This window comes from Podarcis vaucheri, assembly GCF_965113315.1.
Source record: "Podarcis vaucheri genome assembly, chromosome: 17".
Classification (NCBI taxonomy): Eukaryota; Metazoa; Chordata; class Lepidosauria; order Squamata; family Lacertidae; genus Podarcis; species Podarcis vaucheri.
In genome coordinates, this window is record NC_138755.1 from 2,820,627 (window position 1) to 2,842,882 (window position 22,256).

At 46.4% G+C, this 22,256-nt stretch overlaps 2 protein-coding genes across 2 annotated transcripts in view; both read right to left on the bottom strand.

The window, feature by feature from the left end:
* GPR173 (G protein-coupled receptor 173) overlaps positions 1-7,005 on the bottom strand; it is a 30,112-nt gene extending 23,107 nt beyond the window's left edge. The window contains exon 1 of the mRNA XM_082205879.1: positions 6,591-7,005. The gene's annotated coding sequence lies outside the window, so the exon portion shown is untranslated. The remainder of the gene's footprint in view (positions 1-6,590) is intronic.
* An 8,746-nt stretch (positions 7,006-15,751) lies between these two features.
* PPP1R3F (protein phosphatase 1 regulatory subunit 3F) overlaps positions 15,752-22,256 on the bottom strand; it is a gene marked incomplete at its 5' end in the record, with an annotated part of 39,460 nt that continues 32,955 nt past the window's right edge. The window contains one exon of the mRNA XM_082205810.1: positions 15,752-20,872. Coding sequence (XP_082061936.1) covers positions 19,769-20,872 — 1,104 coding nt within the window. The 3' untranslated portion in view covers positions 15,752-19,768. The remainder of the gene's footprint in view (positions 20,873-22,256) is intronic.

Genomic DNA, 22,256 nt, shown 5'->3' on the forward strand with positions numbered 1-22,256 from the left:
CAAGGCACTGTGTTGGCAGCACCAAAGTGACCTGTCCAGGTGCAAGCCCTGTAGGGAGGTCCTGGGCGGCCAAGGCAAGACCTCCTCCTCAGCCTTGCTGATGTGGTCCAAAGGAAAGGAAAGGAAAGCGTTTGGCACCAGCCTGGCTGCAGAAGTTGTTGGAAGGAGGCAGAGGTGCCAAGTTGTGCCTAGCATGGGGGGGGGGGGCTCATCTCATGTGTCACACACACAATGACAACCTCACACATGTGACTCTTGCATTGGGGGGAGGCGTGGCACACTGCTTGGCTCTTGGCTCCTTGGCCTCCCTGCAGCTGGCCCTGCAGAGGAAGTGAGCTCGGCGAACAAGGCGGAGGCAGGATGGGACTCATAGTCCCCACTCACCCTGCTCCTGAGGCTGGATCAGGAGCTGCAGCAGAGGGGGGGGACCCATTGGGAGACCCGTTGCTGGAAAGGGGAGTCGTCCTTTTGCCGCCCCTCCAGGAGGCTTTGTGGGCCTCCCATTGCCCTGGTGAAAAGCCCCTGGGATGCTCCAGACCATCCTGGCCACTCCATCATGAGAATGGCACTGGGCAAGCAGCAGAGGCACTGATGTGGGTCTTCCCTACAGGGGAAAGCAGCAGCATTGGTTGGGGACGGGCATCGCTTAGGGAATAAGGTGGTGCAGCCGGACCAGAGGCTGCCTGTTGTATCAGGAGGAGGCCAAGCATGGAGCACACCTCTGCACTCAGCCTCCTCTGACCCCTTAAGATTGGGTGGGCTCAGCCCCATCCCAACAGACATGGGGGGGGGCTGAAGACACCTCAACCCTATAGAGTTGGCACCTATGGAAGGAGATGTACAAGGCACCATCCAAGCATCTTATCAACTCCAGATTTGTGTAGGGTTCACTCCTTAGCCTTTTCTTCTCCCAAAGCTATCTCACAAGGCAGCATGGGTTTAGGACCAGAGTTTTTCTACTCCTAGATGGGCTCCTTTCCCGGGTGGACAAGCCCCATCTGTCTCCCCTTCCCTCTACAGAATGTACAGAATCACTCATTTGCATGATCCACCAGAGCTTGTCTTCTCATGCAGGGGGACGTTCCTGACTCACTGAGGGTTTGAGACCATTGGCTACCCTCACCTGGTTTAACCGGAACCAAAGCATTTCTGGGGTGTGGCTGCTGCCGCCACATGCTGACAGCTTCAAGGAGCCATAGGTGAGAGCTGAGTGCAGGGAGGAGAGCAATGGTGTATAAACTACCCCAGAAGGAGCATGATGTGGCCCCCACCAGAGGTACTACCCCTCCCCCAACACCCAAGGCTCCATTCACTTCTAAAGAAAAAAATAGATTGTGTTGGGAAAGATAGTGAGGTGACTCAGCTGTTGCTATCCTGGGCAGTGGGGAAACCTTTTCCCACCCGTCTACAGTGATGCTACTCTGCCTCAACTACGGGCAATATTCAGGAAGTGGTACTGCTTTTGAAGGGGAGAGGGAGGTGGGGAAGCTCCAGCTCAGTCTGGGAGAAGTCTTTTCTTACTTCCCCAGGAGATTTGGCTGGTGCCTTCATTACATATCTTTAGGTACCAGGCAAAAATGTCCCTCTTTGACCAGGCCTTTGGCTGATTGACATCCAACACCCTTTTAAAATGGTGGGGGTGGGTATTGGGGTTATTTTTCTTTTTCTTTTGTATTTTGTGTTTTTATATTGTGTTTTTATGTTGTAACCACCCTGAGACCTGCAGGTATAGGGCAGTATACAAATGTAATAATAATAACAATAACAATAATAAGAAAATTCCCTCCCTCAGCAACAGCCCTCAGGTCAAGTTACCCCTGCTACTAAGCAAGATAGCTTGGCAAAGGCTTTCTAGATCTTAACAGTAGGTCTGGGGAACCCATTGCTCCAACCATCTGCAGAGCACCCACCCAGCCAGTCTGCGTTAAGCCTGTCCATTTTTGTTCATGTTGAAAGGTTTTTCTTCCATGTAATGAAAGATACACGCGCACATACCAGCTCTCAATATAATACATTGCAATGAGTAATAATACTGTGTGTGCCCCCACCACAGGAATAAGCACAACGGGCGAAGCGAACCTGCGGCTCTCCAATACAACTGTGGTCCTCTACAAATCCCACCACCCCATGCCATTTGCCATGCTTGCTGGTGCTGATGGGAGATGTAGTTAAGCAACATCTGAAGGGGTAAAAGTTCCCCACACCTGACGTACAATGTATTTATGCAATTTTACATACATAAATTTATGAAAATTGTCACCAAAAATTTACGCACATGTTGCACCACAATGAAGTACAGTATGTCGACAAACTGGAATGTGTGCAGAGGACAGCAAGTAAGATAACCAAGAGCCTGGAAACCAAGTTGTATGAGAAATGGTTGAGATTGCTGGGTACGTTTAGCCTGGACAAGAGGAGACTTAGATATGATAGCCATCTTCCAATAGCTCAAGGGCTGCCACATGCTGGTTTTCTCCTGCTCTGGAGGGTAGGATTTGAATCAATGGCTTCAAGTTACACGAAAGGAGATTCCAACTAAACATCAGGAAGGGAAAGAGCGGTTCTACAGTGGAACTGACTCCCTTGGAAGGTGAGGTACCATCCTTCATTGGTAGAGGTTAGAGGGCTGTCTGTTATGGATCATAGGATTGCAGAATTGAAAGGGACCCCAAGTTTCATCTAGTCCAACCCCCTGCAATGCAGGAATCTCAGCTAAAGCATCTGTGACAGATGGCCATCCCACCTCTGCTTCAAACCCTCCAAGGAAGGAGAGTCCACCACCTCCCGAGGGAGTCCAGTAGAGATTCCTGTCCTGCAGGGGGTTGGACTAGATGACCCTTGGGATCCCTTCCAACTCTACAATTCCAGATTCTATGATTCAGCAGAACATATACAATATCACACACATGCACTTTCTAAACAAATATACACACAGAAACACACAATGTGTATGTAATGTATACTTGGAAACAAAGCATGTGGCTGATCTTGTGTGCATCCACTGTGGGCTTACACACTCCTGCTTGTAATAGTTGTGAGCACACACCATTTCCACATATGCACGCACAAATACATACGCGTGTCAATGATGCTTCTCTCTCCCTCCCCCTCACCTGCCCTACAAACTCTAGCAGTGAATGTTCATATGAATAAATTGATTTTACATGCTTTGTATCCAACTTGTGGCCCAGAGGGATCAAAAAGATATTCTCCACATGTGACAAAGGACTCTTTATCTGCCTCCACTTGGGTCATTCCAACTCAATTCAAGCTGTTGGGTGGTGGGGACCAACTCCATTTCATATAAACACTTTGTTAAAAAGCAGACCAGTGGCCCCTCTTGCCAAGTGCCGCCTGCTCTGACTGGCACTTTTTTCAGACCTGCTGCCGTAGATCCTTTTAACGGAAATGTCAAGGATCTCACAATCTCTGATATGAATTACATGGGGTTTATGTCAGAGGGGAGATAGATAGTTCTGGCTTGTGGTAAATGCTTCATTAAACTGCTGCTCAGCAACTCACTTTACATGAGGGCTACTGAGGGCTATGAAGTGGGCCAGGGACTCTCTTCCTGCAGCCACAGCAACCACTGTCTTCACACCTCTCCTGCCCCTAGGCTGGCTCTGGGGAGCCAAGCGGTTAAAGGGCCTGGATTTTAGGCCAGTTGCTGATCCTTAGGCTAGATGCCTCCCCTTTAGCTTCCTGATTCTATATGCCAGAGCTCCAGCAGTATATCTGAGGACTCCCTCTACACAGATGACGCCATCAGCCTGAGGCCTGTCAAAGAAGGTGGGGCCAGTGTCAAGCCAAGCCACGGCTGCTCCAGGACTGACACCTGCTGCTTATAATGGGAATTGTGAAGGGAGTTCCTCTCCACCACTGGTAAGTAGCACATCCTGACACACTCATAATACAATCAGTACAATGCATGCACAGCAGATATGCTTGGGGACATGGACATACACACTGTCATGAACACACACACATTTTGACAACACGCATGATAGCTCACTGAGTCATACACACAACCACAGGGAACCTGACAAGCCCACAACTGCACGCCTGTAAAAACTTACAGATAAGAATAAGGGAAGGGTCTTACGGCCATATGTTTCTTAGCACAATGCACTTATATCTTGCCAGACACACAAATTATTTCAGTGATGTTCATTATCTGTTTGACCTGTGCATACCAATTTAATTGGCAGATATATCACTTTATTGAGAAAACACAAAGTCACATTTACAGTCATGGGATGGTGGCGGGGGGGGGGGGCAAGCAGGAAACAAAGAGTCTTGTGTCATCTAAAGACTAACATAGTTAGTCCATAGGGTTTATGAGTAAACAAAGAGAAAATAATGGGAAATTAATTATGAATAAGTATACTTCTAGACCTAAGCACACACTATCCACGGAATCACATCCATTCACAAAAATATCAAGATCCTGCTACGGTCATGCACATCTGTGTGATTTGAAACACACTTTGACACAGACTGTACTTAGTCAGGCCCAGACAATGCACAAACACATCCTCAAACTCAGAGGCTGGCAGACAAGCATGCACAAAGACTGAACTCCTAAACCTATTTAGTAGAGGGCAAGTCCCATTGCAGTCAGTGGTATTTCTGAATAAACAGTCTTAATAAAGACTGCACAATACAGCCATTCAACACCACAGATAATTATCGCCAAGCCTGCCTCTGTTATATTAGAACTCTCTCACACACACACACACATTCACACACAGTGACAAACTAGCACTTCCAATGAAACACACTTGCTACACACAATCCAATGAATACTCATTCAGGTAATATATCACATGAAAACACATATGGATGTTCTGTCACCAATTTTCCACACACATATGTACTGACTCATTATTATTAAAATTAAGTCAACAGTGGGATTAGACACCTTTTAGTTTCAGAAATTTAAACTGATTCACTCTAGGAAATCACACCAATTGACTCCAGTGGCTCCAGTGAGTTACTATAGCCTTACAATTGATTTACTAAGATTTTACACAAAAGTGTAAGACAAAAATCCTATCATTATTTCAGTTGCTAAACTTTTGATACATACCTGGCTCGCTGCTTGCTTTCAAAAGGAAGAGTGGCAGGGATAGTAAGCAACCTTGACATCAGTGAAATAACATTTCATTTGCATCACCTTCAGCCAGGGTAACTTTATTGTCTCAAGTAATGTCCTCCTAATTTACTAGTAACAATATCTACCATGCAAACACACCCATTAAAGTTACTAGATCATTTTATTTTATTTTTAGTCTTTAAGGCCTAAATAAGTAACTTGTATAAAGGTTTGCTGTCTGATTTTGCTGTCAGGGTGTCTGTTTATGCATTCACACAAGCACAATTACAGGGATTAGTAAATTGGCTCCAACAGAAATTCAAACCATCCACAACATATTTTCACCTGACCAGCACTAGCACAAAGTTGATTGCAAACAAACCAGACCCATAACCTCAAATGCCATCACCTCTGATTTTATATCTGGCTTCTACTTGGGTGAGAGGAAATATGGTTCTTTTTGTCTAATAGTCAATTCTACTTTGCATTAAGTGACAGGTATTTAGAAACAAATGGTTCCAACTGAAATACTTCTGATTTACAATTAGTTTACTACTAATTTACACCAAGGTATCTGCTGTAGGGGGAGGAGAAAAGGAAGTGAGCCCCACATCAAAGTTTTTCTCCAGATTTGGGAATAATGTACTTTTTATTTACAGAACAGTCCACCGAAATGAACTAAGAGTTGCCCCTTAACTGCTTGTCAAACTGAGAGAAGGCCTGGTGAGTTGGAACAAAGAGACCCATAATCTCTGCCCATAATCTGCTCCATATTTTCATTGGATACAAACTCGATGCAAATTTCAGTGGTGAAAATGAGTATTAAAAAGCTGGTGCTGTGTTGGAGGCTGGGCTGTTACAAAAGTGGTCTCCGTTGACAGAAAAGGGTCAACCCTCTCATATATGAATGCTCCCTGAATAACAAATGGGGGGGGTGCTTGAGCATTACGTCTGCTAAAGATTTTTCTCCACCTCTTCGCCTATCTTCAAAGAGCTCCATATAAGGGGGGGGGAGCTACCATGGAATGGGGGGGGGTTCAGGAGCAACAGGGCGGAGCAGACAAAAGGAACAAACAGGCAAGGAGAAGGTGGGGGTGCCTGTAGCTCTTGCAAAATGGAAATAAGACTCCCACACCCAGCTTGGTCATGAGCACATGGGGTGTTAAAAGCACCCTCCCTCCACCTCCACACACACACACACACACAGAGGCAGAAATGAAACAGGTGGTGGCTCCATCTGAAAAGCAAGAAGAGTCAAATGAAGAAGTGGCAGAGGTGGGGGGAGAGGGAGGGGAGGGGGCTTGCCATGCTGACTAACAGGCAGCCCGATGAATGAGATGAGCAGGGTGTGTGTGCTTGTATCTGGATAGATGGAGAGTTAAGCAGACAAAGCAATGCCAGGAAAGAGGGACTGGACTTGCGGGGGGGGAGGCACAGATCCCAGCCCCGCATCACCGGGGGGAAGCATGCGGTGCCGGTGGCGGGGCCTGCTCACCTCGCTCCTCGGGTCTGAGAAATCAGCGGCAGAGACGACACCTCAGGCAGCTGCCGGGGGCCGCGTCCCAACCCGCCTCCCCGCCCGGGTTGCTCAGGGCTCACGCCCTATCCGGTGAGGCAGGTGGGATGCCGCGCTGTTGCCTTGGAGACAGGGCCAGTCCTGCTTCCTCCTGCCAGGCGGGGATGGGGATGGGGAGGCTGTCATCGCCAAGGGGTGGCCCCCTCCCTCCCTCCCTCCCGCTCGCTCGCTCTCTTCCGGCAGGCCCGGATCCTGGCCCCGCTATTGTCCTCTGGAGTCAGCCTGGCGAGGGAGGCATCGGGAAGAGAGATCGGAGCCTCGGCCGCTTCTCGCCAGCGGGACGGAGGCTTAGCAGAAGGGCGGCAGCGGCAGCGGCAGCGGAGGCAGCAGCCCTCGCTGGGGAGGCGGGCGGGGGGAGGCGGGGAGCAGCGGCATCCGGCTGGATGGATCCCGATTGGCCATGTCTGGACCAAGGTTACTTCATCTCCCCCCGCCGCCCCCCGGAAACCCCAGCCGCTCTCGCTTGCTCTCCAGTCAATCAGGCGGCGAGCTTTCCCTCCCCCAGACCCCCCCCCCCGGATCAGTCCATTTCCAGCCCGAGAGGCCGCGAAGAAGAAGAAGAAGAAGAAGAAGAAGAAGAATTATCCGGACGGATCCATTCCGACCGCAGAAATCCGAGCCTCGCCAGACCTCCTCCTGGAGCGCGGCGTCAGGGAAGCCCCGGCGCGGGGTCGCACCACCTCCCGGCGGGTCCCGGCGCGCTGCTCGGCCTCGTCCAGGGCGCGAGCAGCCCGGCTCCTCCAAGCGCGCCGCCCGTCGGCCGGGCCTGGGTCTCCGGCTCCCCGGCGGAAGCGACGCGGGACGAGCCGGCCGGGAGGACAATGGGCAGCGGCGGGAAGCGCGCGCGCGCCCGGCGCCGAGAGGCGGGCGGGCGGGCGGAGGAGGGGAGCGGGCTCGGGGATTTCCGGACGGCTTCGGCCCGGCAGCGGAGGGAGGGGTTGGGCGGGCGGGCGGGGGGGGGCTCTTCCCGCCTTACTACATCAGGACCAGCTGATGGGAGAGACCAAGCGCGCCAAGGGCAGGGGGGGGCGGGAATGGGGTCGGGGTAAGGCAGCGAGCAGCCCCAGCCGGGACCGCCGACTTCTCTTCCCAGCCCCTCTTTCCAGGCTGGAGATCATCGGGGGGTGGGTGGGAGCTGAGCTGCGCGCGCACACGAGCCCCCTTCTCCACGGCCACCCGGGACCCCTGGACTGCGCCCCTTCCTGAAAACTTCTGCAATTCAGATCTTGAAATGACACCGCACGCGCCGAGCGACACGGGGGCTGTGCCGCGGGGGGGGGGGTAGCTAGAGAAGCACTTGGGCAAAGGAGAACGATGGGACTGAGGCGAGCCGCCCCCTCTCGAGCCTCGTTCCCTTGAGGCAGAGTCAGGCGACTGGGGGTCGGGAAAGTGCAGCCCATGGTTAAGTCATTTAATTGGTTAATAAATAAGAGGGGGTGCGGTGAAAGAGGATGGGTGCTTCACATGTGGTGGGATTGCCCGACAGCTGAAAAATGTTCAAACGTGGTGGTTGTTTTTTAATTTGGCGAAATTACCAACCAAACCCTCTGTTTAGATCTTATTCTAGCACTCTTCTCCATTGAAAGTGGTAATAATAATGGAATTCAATGCACACAGGTACCACGATCCGAACGCTCCTAGTCACTTATCCAAACACAAGAATTAGTACACTAGATAGAAATATCCAAACAGCCAGACTTGTGTGTAAACAAACAAGCAGCCTTAACTAAGCCTTTATTTTTGTGTTTTGCTGGTCTGCAGCAGCTGTTTCACCAGAAACCATGGTGGGAGAGAGGGGGATCTACCTGGCAAATAAGAAAGCATTCCTTCAAATAAGAAAGCATTCCTTTTTGCCTTTTGCAAGGTTTCAACAGGATTTCCTAGATGGTTGGTTGGTTGGTTAGTTGGAGTGGGGTTTTGCCATTTTGGGGTCAAAATTCTGTGTTTGGGAATGCATTTGAAATTTCCCCATAGGAACCACTAGAAATCATTGCCCCGTTATGCGAATGCTCACCTAACAATTTCCTGAGAATTCAGAGTTTGGATAGCAGGACCAGAGTATATAGAGAATTATTAGTGATGTTACTGGCTACAGCTAGACATTGGAAGGAGGAGTTTTGTGTCCACAAAGGAGGGATAGTACAAAACATTTGGGAGTTCATGATGGCTGGGAGTTTGCTAAGAGGGAGATAGTAAAAGCACAATGTCAGGCAATACCAATGAGATGGAAACATGGAAGGTGCCTAAAGAAGCCAGGGTGGCTATCTAAAGAACTTTTAACTGAGTTAAGATTAAAAAAGGATGTGTACAAAAAATGGAAAAGGGGGGAAACCACCAAAGAGGAATTCAAACAAATAGCCAGCACATGTAGACACAAAGTCAGAAAAGCTAAAGCACAGAATTAACTCAGGCTTGCTAGAGAGGTTAAAAGCAACAAAAAAGGCTTTTATGGGTATGTTCGTAGCAAAAGGAAGAACAAAGAAACAGTGGGGTCACTCAGAGGAGAAGATGGTGAAATGCAAACAGGGGACACAGAAAGGGCTGAACTCCTCAATGCCTTCTTTGCCTCAGTCTTCTCCGATAAAGAAAACAATGCCCGACCTGAAGAATTTGGAGCAAATGATTCAGCAGAGGAAACACAGCCCAGAATAACTAAGGAGATAGTACAAGAATACTTGGCTAGTTTAGATGTATTCAAGTCTCCAGGGCCAGATGAACTGCATCCAAGAGTATTAAAAGAACTGGCAGATGTGATCTCAGAACCACTGGCAGTCATCTTTGAGAATTCCTGGAGAACAGGCGAAGTCCCGGCAGACTGGAGGAGGGCAAATGTCCCTATTTTCAAAAAGGGGGAAAGAGAGGACCCAAATAATTACCGCCCAGTCAGTCTGACATCAATACCAGGGAAGATTCTGGAGCAGATCATTAAGCAAACAGTCTGTGAGCACCTAGAAAGGAATGCTGTGATCACCAATAGTCAGCATGGCTTTCTGAAAAATAAGTCATGTCAGACTAACCTGATCTCGTTTTTTGACAGAATTACAAGCCTGGTAGATGAAGGGAACGCAGTGGATGTAGCCTACCTTGATTTCAGCAAGGCATTCGACAAGGTGCCCCATGATATTCTTGTAAAGAAGCTGGTAAAATGTGGTCTTGACTATGCTATCACTCAGTGGATTTGTAACTGGCTGACTGACCGAACCCAAAGGGTGCTCATCAATGGTTCCTCTTCATCCTGGAGAAGAGTGATGGACTCAAGGGCATCCTGATCAAATTTGCAGATGACACCAAACTGGGAGGGGTGGCTAACACCCCAGAGGACAGGATCACACTTCAAAACGACCTTGACAGATTAGAGAACTGGGCCAAAATAAACAAGATGAACTTTAACAGGGAGAAATGTAAAGTATTGCACTTGGGCAAAAAAAATGAGAGGCTACCCAGATTACATGACTACCGCTCTTAACCACTACACCACACCACGTGTCCAGAGGAGGGCAACCAAAATGGTCAAAGGCCTGGAAACGATGCCTTATGAGGAACGGCTAAGGGAGCTGGGCATGTTTAGCCTGGAGAAGAGGAGGTTAAGGGGTGATATGATAGCCATGTTCAAATATATAAAAGGATGTCACATAGAGGAGGGAGAAAGGTTGTTTTCTGCTGCTCCAGAGAAGCGGACACGGAGCAATGGATCCAAACTACAAGAAAGAAGATTCCACCTAAACATTAGGAAGAACTTCCTGACAGTAAGAGCTGTTCGACAGTGGAATTTGCTGCCAAGGATTGTGGTGTAGTCTCCTACTTTGGAGGTCTTTAAGCAGAGACAACCATATGTCAGGAGTGCTCTGATGGTGTTTCCTGCTTGGCAGGGGGTTGGACTCGATGGCCCTTGTGGTCTCTTCCAACTCTATGATTCTATGATTCTATGATAGTGTAATTTGAACCCTTGACCCAACATACACAAGTTATTGAGGGTAAAGCAAAATGGGATAATTTTGATGTTACATGGTTTCCATTCGTTAATTATATTACTAAATCTCTTAGTCCCCCTAGGCCACCAGCTTCCCAAGCAGCAATGTGGTTACTTCCAATAATGAGAATTAACAACAGTAGATCTCTTTCCATTAACTGACAATTTGATTTATACAGCCAACATGTTCTTTTCATATTTGTTATGGTTTTATATGTACATTTGTACATATACCTCGCTAAAAAAAAAAGATTATATAGTATTTTGACTGCGTCAGGTGCCGAAATAATTCAGCTGGCCTTGGGTATTATGCACTTTAGCCATGGGGGTGTAATGGTGGGGAGCCCTTTGCTGACCTGCCTCAGGCAGTGAGATGTCTTTGGCTGGTCCTGCTAGGAATTTTTTTATTTAATAAATGTATACACCACTGTTCAATATAAAATATTCTCTAGGTTACTAACAAGAATAAGACAGTTAAGGTAAAATGCATTACTATTGTAACATTATGAATAAAATGGGAAGCATTGAATAAAATCTCTCTCAGATTTTAGTAAGATTAACAGAAATGATCTTTACCTGGTGTGCAAAGGACAACAAAGCCTCCCTAACATCAGGAATAGCAGAGTTAATAAGAGGATCCAGATACTACCATGTTCAATTGTCAGAAAGAATAATTAGTGTCCAATTTCTGGGGAACAACAGTGAAAGACAGCTATTGCGTTTATATTGTGGGTTTTCCAGAAGCCTTTAGCTGACTACTGTGGGAAAGCGGAAGCTGGAGAGTCCTATGTTCTGACCCAGAAGGGCTTGCTCCGTCTAGATAAGCCAGAGATACTGCACTTCAGTTGACTGGACCAGATTTAGTTCATTACTAGTTCAGCACTCAAACTGTGCCCTTGGGAATTGTGGGGGGAAGCAGGTGGCATCAGTCAGGGAGCAGGATTTGGTCTAAAGAGCTGCTGTTTGCTAATGGCCTATTGCAAAGTAAGAAAATATGCTGGGCTGCAAAGAACCAGGAGACCAGAACAGGTGTCTTCTGTACAATAAAATTGAAGGACCTCCACTCTGATTATACAGCTGTATATTCTCTCACCCTAAAATTCTCCTATACTTGCAGCTTTTTCTTGAAAACAGATCAAGCAAAAAATCTCACTAAAATGCTAGTTTTAAGATTTCTTCTTTAGTCTCAGTTGGAGTGGATGAAGCCTCTTTCAGAGTGAAATGACAGGTGCCAAAACATAATGCTATTTGAAAGCCATAGGGACTGACTTGGAAGTTCAAGTTCTACATCATATAAAACTGATAAAAGCACCCTACACATGCTCAAAGGCACTCTTGTCCACACTGTTTCACTTATTCTGTAACTGACTCCTGGTGCTCAAAATAACTTCCAAAGTGCTGAACTTTCATACCACAAGATGTAGCAGTGATGGCTGCCAACATGGGTGGCTTAAAGCAGGATTATACCATGGAGAATAAAGCTATTGGTGGCTATGCGCTACCACCAGTATGAGGCAGAACACTTGTGGATGTCACTTGCTGGTGAACACAAGTTGCCCTGATGTCCTGCTTGTGGGACTTGCCCACTGTGGGAAACAGGTTTCTAAGCTACTGTATATAGGCCGCTTTTAGTCTGACCCAGCAGGGATCTTCTTATGTTCTTACGGATGTGCATGGAAATCTCTCAGGCAATAGATTGCCATGGCTTTTTGATATCAGTGAGGTTCCCTCCCCCTGTTGATAGAATGGCTTTGTCCTCCCAATTTTGGTGACAATAAGAGGTACAATTTAAAACAGCATCGTGGTACTTTCAGGCACAGATGACTGGGCTGATAGAACATCATTGACTTCAGGAGACATGTTCCTTTATGTCTATGCTAGACTCTCAAACCTTGACAGGGCAGTCTTCCCCAGTCAACTCTAGCCCTGTGAGGGAGGCTGGGAATCTTTAGCAACAAAAAAAAGTCTCAAGAGAGACTCATGTTGGTTAAACTGGCATAAATTCAATGCAAATCTATTATCATTCTTGAAGATAATACTTTCTCCAACTTGCTAATTGGGTCACTGATGCAAGGAAACAGGGCAGTGAGGGAGGCAGCAGCTACAAATCTGGAGCATTTCTCCTCTACCTGAAGAAGAATGTATGCCTTTAAGTTGACACTGAAGCTTGCATAAGGTCACAGTACGGATGGCAGTTCAGCAAACACCCATACCAACCCAAAAAATTGCCAGGGACACATGCTGTGGTCAGGATGTTTTTATTAGTGCTTTCAATTCAGGCACAGCTCAGTTGATGTACATACAGTACACACACACACACACACTCACACTCACACACACACCCCTGAAAAAACATGGTCCATGCTTTCCTTTGCTCCATAGCTAGTGACAAAGGGCAATAGGTACTCAACAGAAGAAACGACACCCAACCACCCTCCATGTTCTTGGTCTCTACAAAGATCTGCTCCCACAGCAGAAGTTTGTGGCTGAGGAAATACTTGAAAGAAATAAGGCTCTGGGATGGAAAGTTGAGGGAAGAATGCTGGGGTTTTATCAATTAATGTGTGTCACTATGCAACACTGTTTCGAGGCAATACCATTGCCACTTCTCTTGAGTCTTCTGCTAGCTCAGGCTCAAGGACCCATGCACAAGAGTTCATTTCTTGCAGGGTCAAATTATTATCCCCATATACCAGATAGAGGGCTAAGGTTGAGAGGTTATGACTTGTCTAAGGCCATCTAGCAAATTTACAGCTAAAATGAGATTTGGACTAGTCTTCCCAGCATACGCAATTGCTCTAGCTCTTAATACTTAGACCATGATTAAATTCACTAGTTACTTGCAAGCCCCATGGAAATAAATGGGTCAAGTTAGTTGTGGTTGAATTTTAATAAGGGCAACTAGTTTTAAATAGATTGGGACCATAGTTTTAAAATACTGTTTTTTCTGCATGCTCAAATAACTTCATGTATATAATCTCAGTAATGTGTTTGTGTGTCTGTGTTTTGTTTTACAGTGGTGCCCCGCAAGACGAATGCCTCGCAAGACGGAAAACCCGCTAGACGAAAGGGTTTTCCGTTTTGGAGGTGCTTCGCAATACGAATTTCCTATGGGCTTGCTTCGCAAGACGAAAATGTCTTGCGAGTTCCTGCAGGGTTTTTCCCCTCCCCCCCCTTTTCCCAATCCACTAAGCCGCTTATCAGCTGATCCTAAGCCGCTAAGCCGCTTAACAGCTGATCCGTTAAACCGCTTATCAGCTGATCCACTAAGCCTGCTAATAGCGCTAATCCGCTAAGGCGCTAATGGGCTTGCTTCACAAGACGAAAAAACTGCAAGACGAAGAGACTCACGGAACGGATTCTTTTCGTCTTGCGAGGCACCACTGTATTATGTATTTTGTGTTTTTATCTTATATTTTTATATTGTGAACCACCCTGAGATCGATGGATGAAGGGTGGTATATGAATTTAATAACTAATTATAGTAGCTGAGGTGAGATTTGGACTTCCCAATTTACACTATCACCCACCACACTAGCAGCTCTCACATTGCTTAGTGTGAGCCCCATCTCAAAATAAGCACAACATCCAGGCCCTGACACACTTCCCTGCAATCCTACTGACAGGGGACAACAAATATTATCAGTTCTTCCTAGCTTTGATTATCTTCTTACATTTATACTCCACCTTTCTTCCACCATGGAAGCCAAAAGGGCATAGATGTAATTCCCAGGTGGTCACTCATCCAGCCACTGACCAGACCTAAGATCCGCTTAGCTTCAAGAAGGTGGTAGTTTCATGTGCCTTCAGAAACATGTTATATGTGTGTACCTTTGTCCATCTCTATGTCACCACATTATGCTCCCTAGTTGGATGAGAAAACATTCTTCTAGCAAAGGGAGCCAAAGCAACAGTAATGCGGTTGTCATCCTGGAAAAAAGTGACAAGTGGGGTGCCATAGGGTTCTGTCCTGAGCTGGTTGTTGTTCAACGTCCTTATAAATGACTTGGATAAGGAACGGAAATCTGCAAATTCAAATTTGCAGATAACACCAAACTGGGAGGGGTAGCTAGTGCCGCAGAAGGCAGAATCAGAATTCAAAATGACCTTAACAGACTGGAGAACTTGGCGCAAGCTAACAAAATGAATTTCATTAGGGACAAATGTAAGGTTCTGCACTTAGGCAGGAAGAACCAGATGCACAAATATAGGATGGACTTACTAGCAGTGCATGCAAAAAGGATCTAGAGGTCTTACTGCACCACAAGCTTAACATGAGTCAACGGTGTGATGCAGCAGCAAAAAAAACTAATGCTATTCTAGGCTGCATCAACAGTATAGTGTCCAAATAAAGGGAAGTAATAGTACCACTCTATTCTGCCTTGGTCAGACCACACCTGGAATACTGTGTCCAATTCTGGGCACCATAATTTAAGAACGATGTTGACAAACTGGAACGTGCGGTCTTGAAACAATGCCTTATGAGGAATGGTTGAGGGAGTTGGGTATGTTTAGGCTGGGCAAGCGGAAACTGAGAGGAGATATGATAGCCATTTCCCAGTATCTTAAGGGCCGTCACATGGAAGAGAGAGCATGCTTGTTTTCTCGTGCTTTTGTGGGTAGGACTCGAGGCAATGGCTTCAAGTTACAAGAAAGGAAATTGTGATTAACATTTGGAAAAAACTTTGACAGTAAGACAAGAGGTGGTGGACTCTCCTTCCTTGGAGGGTAAGCAGAGGTGGGATGGCCATCTGCCATGGATGCTTTTGTTGAGATTCCTGCATTGCAGGGGCTGAACTAGATGACCCTTGGGGTCGTTTCCAAATCTTAAGAATCTATGATTGTTGGATTTCCACTTGAGAAGCCCAAATTAACCCCTACTCACTGGATGGCCTTGGGCAAGTACTGGCCTCTACCTTCAGAGGGTTGTTCTGAGGATGAAATGAAATGAAACCCTAACCTTTGAACACACACACAGAAGGAACTGCCTCCCTCAATAATTTGAGGCTTGCTTTTCTGTGCTTGTTGTTTCTAACCTGTACATTTCAGGATCCAGAAGAAGTCAATGCCAGTTACAGCTAGTTCACACATTACAGACAAGGCACAAGGGTGCCTATTAATAACAAGTTAACCTGTTTAAATATGCACACTTTCCAGGACATTCTTGATATGCATGGTAAAGGTTATCTGAAACTTTATACAGTTCCTGCTGGGTTGATTATTATTAATGCCGTTCAGAGAGCGGAAACCACTGACTCTTGGAAAGTGACTACTTAGTTGGTGAGGGGTTATAGGCAGCACATGGGAACTGGCAGAAGCGAAGTGAGGCAGCAGTTCCATGTATGAATGCTGATTCCACACTTTTTGGCTGGTGTTAACACACTCAGACCCAGGTTCTTACTGAGGCAGTGAACCAGCACCTGAGCTGCACCTACATTGGGCTGCAAGGGAGAACATTTATAACCAACCTTTTCTTCAAACAAAATTTTAAAAAATCTCTGCACAAGGAAACCGGCATGTAAGGGAAAATGTTATTATGTGCTAGTTTTAGACAGAGGGGCATTCAATCATGTAAGTCCTACATGTAACTGAAGTCTAAAATGGAACAACCCAGATGCAGTTCTGAGTAAGAACCTGGCCTAAAAATGGTTTTAAAAAAACGAGGCAGCCTAGCATGCTTTGCACTGTGACATGAGAACTAGCCTGTTGCAAGACATTTTGGTGTCTAATACAGAAAAATTCAAAGGTACTTCCTCCCTCACTATAAATTAACATGGGACACATTCCACAGGGAAGTTCTCCTGAAGTGATACCCTTGTGTGGAGTTCTACCTGTTGGATTATACACTATAAGCTCAAATCTGTCTGCCTCCCACTGTACAACCCTCAACGCAGCCCAAAAATCTGCCACCTGAAGCAGCCACCTCACCTTGCCTCATTGCAAGAATGCCTCTGGCTTTACCTAATGCTTCTGCAGATGTGTGGAATGGAAGTGACACATGCATTACACATGCATTACAGCCAGGTGGGTGGCTCAAAAGACTTCAAATACTGTTGTGAGGTGGAACTGGTGTCTTCAGACATATTGTAGGTCTCCATTAGGGGAAGCAGACAGATTGGCTAAGGCAGAAGAGAAACCAGTGTTGGAAGGACTAGCGGTGGAGCATATGCCCGCGCTGCCCAGGGCGGGTGTGCTCCTGAGGGGGGCGTGGCGCGGAGGGTGGCCTCCCAGGCGCAGGATAGCCGCTTGGGTGCCCAGAGCGGTGCGTGTGCCCTGCAGCTGGGGACGGAGCAAACCGCTTGTGGGGGCAGAGCGAGCTGCCCATGGCGGACATTTGGCCCGCCGTCCGCCCGCAACTCCCAAGCCTCCCCCAAGCTGTCAAAATGAAGGGGGAAGGGGGGAATGCTGCTGGCAAAGCAGCACAGCTCCCCGCCTCACCCCAACAGCTTGGGGTAGGCTTGGGACTTGTGGGCAGGCGGGTGGCGTGCCAAGTGTCACCCCCCTCAGTGAGGGCACCTGGGGCGGACCATCCCCCACCGCCTCCCCTTCCTACGCCCCTGGGAAGGACAAAGACCATAACCATGGGACAATTCAACAAAGATATATATGCGCGCACACACACACACACACACACACACAGCGCTGTAGCTGTTAGTTACATTCTGAACTTAGCTTCTGTTTGGTGAATACAGATTTTTCCACTGATGACTGTAAAATCAAGAGTGGACTCCAATCTCCATTCACGAAGCACAAGCAACATTCCACCTTCCACCTTCCAAAAATACCTACATTCCCTACATGAGAATATTTGCCATTGGATGAGAAAGCATGGCCAAGTTTGGATCAGCAGAGGGAAGTGGCCTCAGAACCCACACAAAGACCTCCCTCTTCCTCCACAAGGCCTCACAAACTATATCACAGCAGCTGTTGAGAGTACAACATTCAAGAGGAAGTAATGAAGCATGTTTAGCAGCATGAAAGTGGCTTGTCTTTTCATGGCAAGTTCAATGCCAGTTTAGCCTATTGCACATGAAGACAGTGTTCTCAATCTACTGTTTTGCTGCAGACACATACACTGATATAGAATAATAAATTATTTTCATCTTCAACCCCCAGCACTCTGGACTTGCACTGCTAGTGGTTAATAAATAAACTCTCTATCTTAGGGTTAGTTCTATGGTAGAAAAGGTCAGGATTTCCCACCAGGTACAAAAATAAATAGGGGGCCATTTGGTTAGGGCAGCTTTCCTGTAGTCCTCTATACTGGACCCTGCTGGTGGCAGAGAAGCACGGGTAGATCCATGAGCAGAAAGGAGTCCTTAAAGCAGAGATTAAATCAGCAGTCTGGAGGATCTCATTAAGAAACGGGTGTGGCTGGGGCTTGTGGCATGAAGGAAATGTGTCTGCACCACCTTTTAGACTAGCCATCTGGAATGGCAGCGGCTGAATTCTGCCGGGGTTTGGTGGACAGAACACCGAAAAGGTTACCATCTTGTTTGGAATGGAAAGCATCTTGATGTTTGCCTTTTTGAAAAAAGGAATGCCAGTTTATGGGAACTAAGGGCTCAATCCAGGTTCACCTGCAGAAACTTCAGTGAAATGAAAAAGAAGAATACAAAAGCTTTTTAAAATTTCACTGGCATTTGCACAGGAGAATGTCCTGCTGGACTATGCTAAGGTATTTTGGAAAATAATATTTACAATTTTCCTCCCTCCCAAGAATACAAATATTCTAGGATTTTTTTGAGGGCAAGTTTGGACATTTTCTTGTTATTTTTAAACTGAAGTAATAAAATTGCTATACTGGGTGCCATAATCTGTCAAAAGTCCAAGCATATATACTTTCTGGAAGAGCCATAAAAACTTCCTCTATGGTTCAGGATTAAGAAGGAGTGGAGTAACTTCAACTCAAATATTTTCTTCATATATTGTATGTTTGTTTTATTTTTAGCCCTTGAAAAAAGCATTCTAGAAACTGAGGCAGCTAGCTTATTTCTGCTCCATTCACCATTTTCTTTTCTCACATATGGGTGGCCAAGGGCAAGGCTTAAAGGGACAATTTTATTATTATTATTATTATTATTATTATTATTAATCTTTTCTACTAAAAGGACTCTGAATGGTACTTAACCAATTATTCCTCCAAGATTTAGCCTGCCCAGAAATCTAGTTGCCATACTCTGCAGTATTACGCTCAGAGGAAGCATACACTGAATTCAATTTAAAAATGATTTAAATAAGAAAAGGCCCTTTAAAAAAATCTGACATGGCTAAATTTAAATTAGACTTTAAAAATGTGAATGCTTGTTCCTTTTTCCAAAGAGTCTAGTTTTATCTCTTTTCAATAAGCCCCCCCCCCAACAAAACAAGGAACAAGTTGAAACCTGTTCATAGTGCATCTCTTAAGTATAAAAGTGCAATTGTATACTTTCTCCTGTTAAATAACGGGACTTACTCCTGCTTAGTATTTCAGTCTTTGAAAGCCAAACACCATAAAGAAGAAGGCTTAAAAATTCAGATTAAAGTCTGCCAACCCCAACAAGGAAATTTATTTCCAGGGAAGAAAAATGCAATGCTTTCCTCCTGCAAATAGATGCCTCCTGCAAATTCATATCTGACAAAAATTAGAAACATTACCACACAGTAATGGATCTAGCATTTGACAGGCCTTTGGGCAAGGTAGCCTTAGTTGGTCCCTTTATCTTTCAAGTGGCAGGGGTGGGCAACCCAATAATTTTCTCACATTACTTTTGCCCTTCTTGGGAGTTTCATGCCAAGGGAAAACAATATGTTGTGGAGATGGGAGGCTCTTTGCTACTCATGGGGTGTCCAACCATGCCATCTTTTAGAGCTAGCCCTCGGAATTTTCTCATGGGTGGTTGTAAATAACACATTTAAAAATCATCCTCAAATGATTTCACAAAACAAAAAGAAAGAAAGGTGCACTAAACTTTGGAAAATTATAAGCAGCCACAACTAAGACATGCCATGATTTCTCAGGAGGACTTGACTTGCCCTCTCTTTCTCTCAGTCAAACCATTGTTGTTCAGAAGAAAACAGGAATGGAGGCAAGCTGCAGACAGTCCTCTGATGGGCCTTCCAACACCTCATAGAGAGAGATGCCAAACTATGAGAACCAGTCCAGGAGGAGGTAAAGCATAATGGCTACGAGGGGCATGCAGCTGCTGAAGACCACAGGCAGGAAGACAAAGAGGCTGAGAAACCGCAGGGACCGTGTCAAGATCTTTTCAAGTTCACTATGAGAGCCAGGATTGGCTTCAGGAGGCTTGTGGACATTAAGCCCTTCACCCAACCAAAGGCTGCCTTGCCCTATCAAGAAGCCCTGGCTCTTTTTCTGTCCATGGGCACCAAGAGGGCTGGACAGCAGATCTGTGGGCCGCTGTGGAAGGGGCACTAGTGTTCGGGCTGGGACTACCAGAGGCATCACCATGGCCTCCTGAGTGGCAGGTCGTGAGGTGTTGGGTGACACCACTCTCAAGCTGACAGGAGAGTCAGAGTCCTTAGATAAGCCACGTTGGACATTTCCCTCTTCCAGGTGGTTTAGAAAGCAGCCTTCTAGTAGGACAGGTGGACTATCACGACCAGGTCCTACCAACTCAGATGGTGCCATTGTTGCATACCCTGGTGTGCATCCTTCCTCCTCACTGTCCCTGGAGTCATCACCACGCTGCTTGGCATAGTGCAGCATGATCTCCTCTGCCAGGGAGCTGTTCAGTGCTCTCTCGGGGCCTGTCCAGTTGACTATCAGGTCACGGTCAGTCAAGACACTCTGCCGCAAGGCAATAAGAGATGGTGCAGGGCTGCTAGGATTGCCTGAACCTTCCTCAGCCCACTCCTCTCTTCCTCCAAGCTCCTCTGCTCGGAGCCGGCTCAAGTGGGACAGATAAAGCTGCTCCAGCTCCCGGTCTATGGCATCTTCCTCCAAGCGGTAGGGCAACTCTTGGTACCTTCTCAATTGCTCCTCCATGCATTCCTCCATGAAAGAGCCCTCTGTAGTGAGGTCACACTTGCTGAACTCAGGCACATCCCACTGTCCTAAGGGAAGGGTTTCGGTTCCCAGTACCAAGCCCCAGGGCACTTTCAGCTCCTCATGAGATGAGGGATGGACCCTGAAAGCAAGTGCCTGTGGGGAATCGGTGAAATCCACAAGACTGTCTTTAGAAGGCTCCTTCTTTTCTGGGGAGTTGGTGGTGATTGTGAGTTCTGGAATCTAGGCAAAGTGAGGAAGAAGAAAAGATACATAGAGAAAATGGCAGAATGTGATTTTATATTCAAAGCAATAAACACAACCATTTGTGGAGCTATTGGGAAACCTTGCTAACATCAAGGGTCATCATTATGATTGCAAGGGACGTCTCTTTTTTGCTCATACTAAATGTTAAGAAATGTCACCAGTGTATTACACTTTGCAGCGTAGAACACTTTATGCAAGCAGTTGCAGACCAGAAAATGAAAAATAGCCACCTTGTCTACCCTCCATTTTCAACTCCAGACCAATTGTTCCAACAGATACTGTATTAATCAAATCTCAAACAGTTCTAGGGCTAGGGACTCCACGAGTACCTTTGCTTGGCAAAATGTTTCATGAACATAGGCATAAGATTGGGAAAAATCTTCATGGCATTTTAGTCTAATGATACAGTTTACACCTAAAAGAAAGTAAGGGCAAAATGTCTGCCAGGAGCCCTGTGGGTCAGGCGCTACTTCTGCCACCACAGCTGCTCACTCAGAGGGACACTTGCACCAGACCAGAATCCTCCTGGTCCTGGGCTCAGGTGAGTTGCAGAGTCACCTCATGTCACTCCCCACATTCTCTCACATGCACAGCTCATCACTGAGGCAAGCTACCAGGCCACCCCCTTACACCTTCCGCAGCCTACTTGCTGCTCCCTCTGTTCTGGGCTCCTGCTGCTTCTCCAACTGGGGAGCCTGGACTTTGCCAGCACTTGGGACTTGGCCACATTTTCCTTCCAGTTTGTATCTAATGCAAATGGGCAAGTTGTTTTTTAAGGAGGCTATTTTTCTAATTAATTAATTTGTTACTAAATTATCATTTACGGTATGTATTATCAATTTCATAAAATTTATACACTGCTTGATTGTAAAAAAGCCCCCTTTGAGTTATTATTGCATTTATTTATTAATTAAATTTACATCCTAACCTTCTTCCAGAAGGAACCTAGAGTGGCAGTAATTATGTTGTTGCTGTAGCTGTTGTTGTTTTTAAAATCTGTATACTGCCATTCATCCAAAGATCACAGTGTGGTTCACAACATAAAAATACAAAATTGGAAAGCAAAATTCAACAAAAGCATAAACAAACCAATAAACCCTCTCTCACAATCAAATTTAAAAGACCATAGAATGTTTAATCAGCCAAAAGCCTGGTTATAGAAAAATGTTTTTGCCTGGCCCCTAAAGACATGTAGTGAAAGCACTAGATGAGCCTTCCTGGAGAAAGCATTCTGCAAACAAGAAGCCACCACAGAAAAGGCCCATTCTTGTGTTGCCACCCTCCAGACCTCACATGGAGGGGGCACACAAAAAAGGGCCTCTGTTGATGGGGAGAGACAGTCCTTGAGGTACAGTGGTAC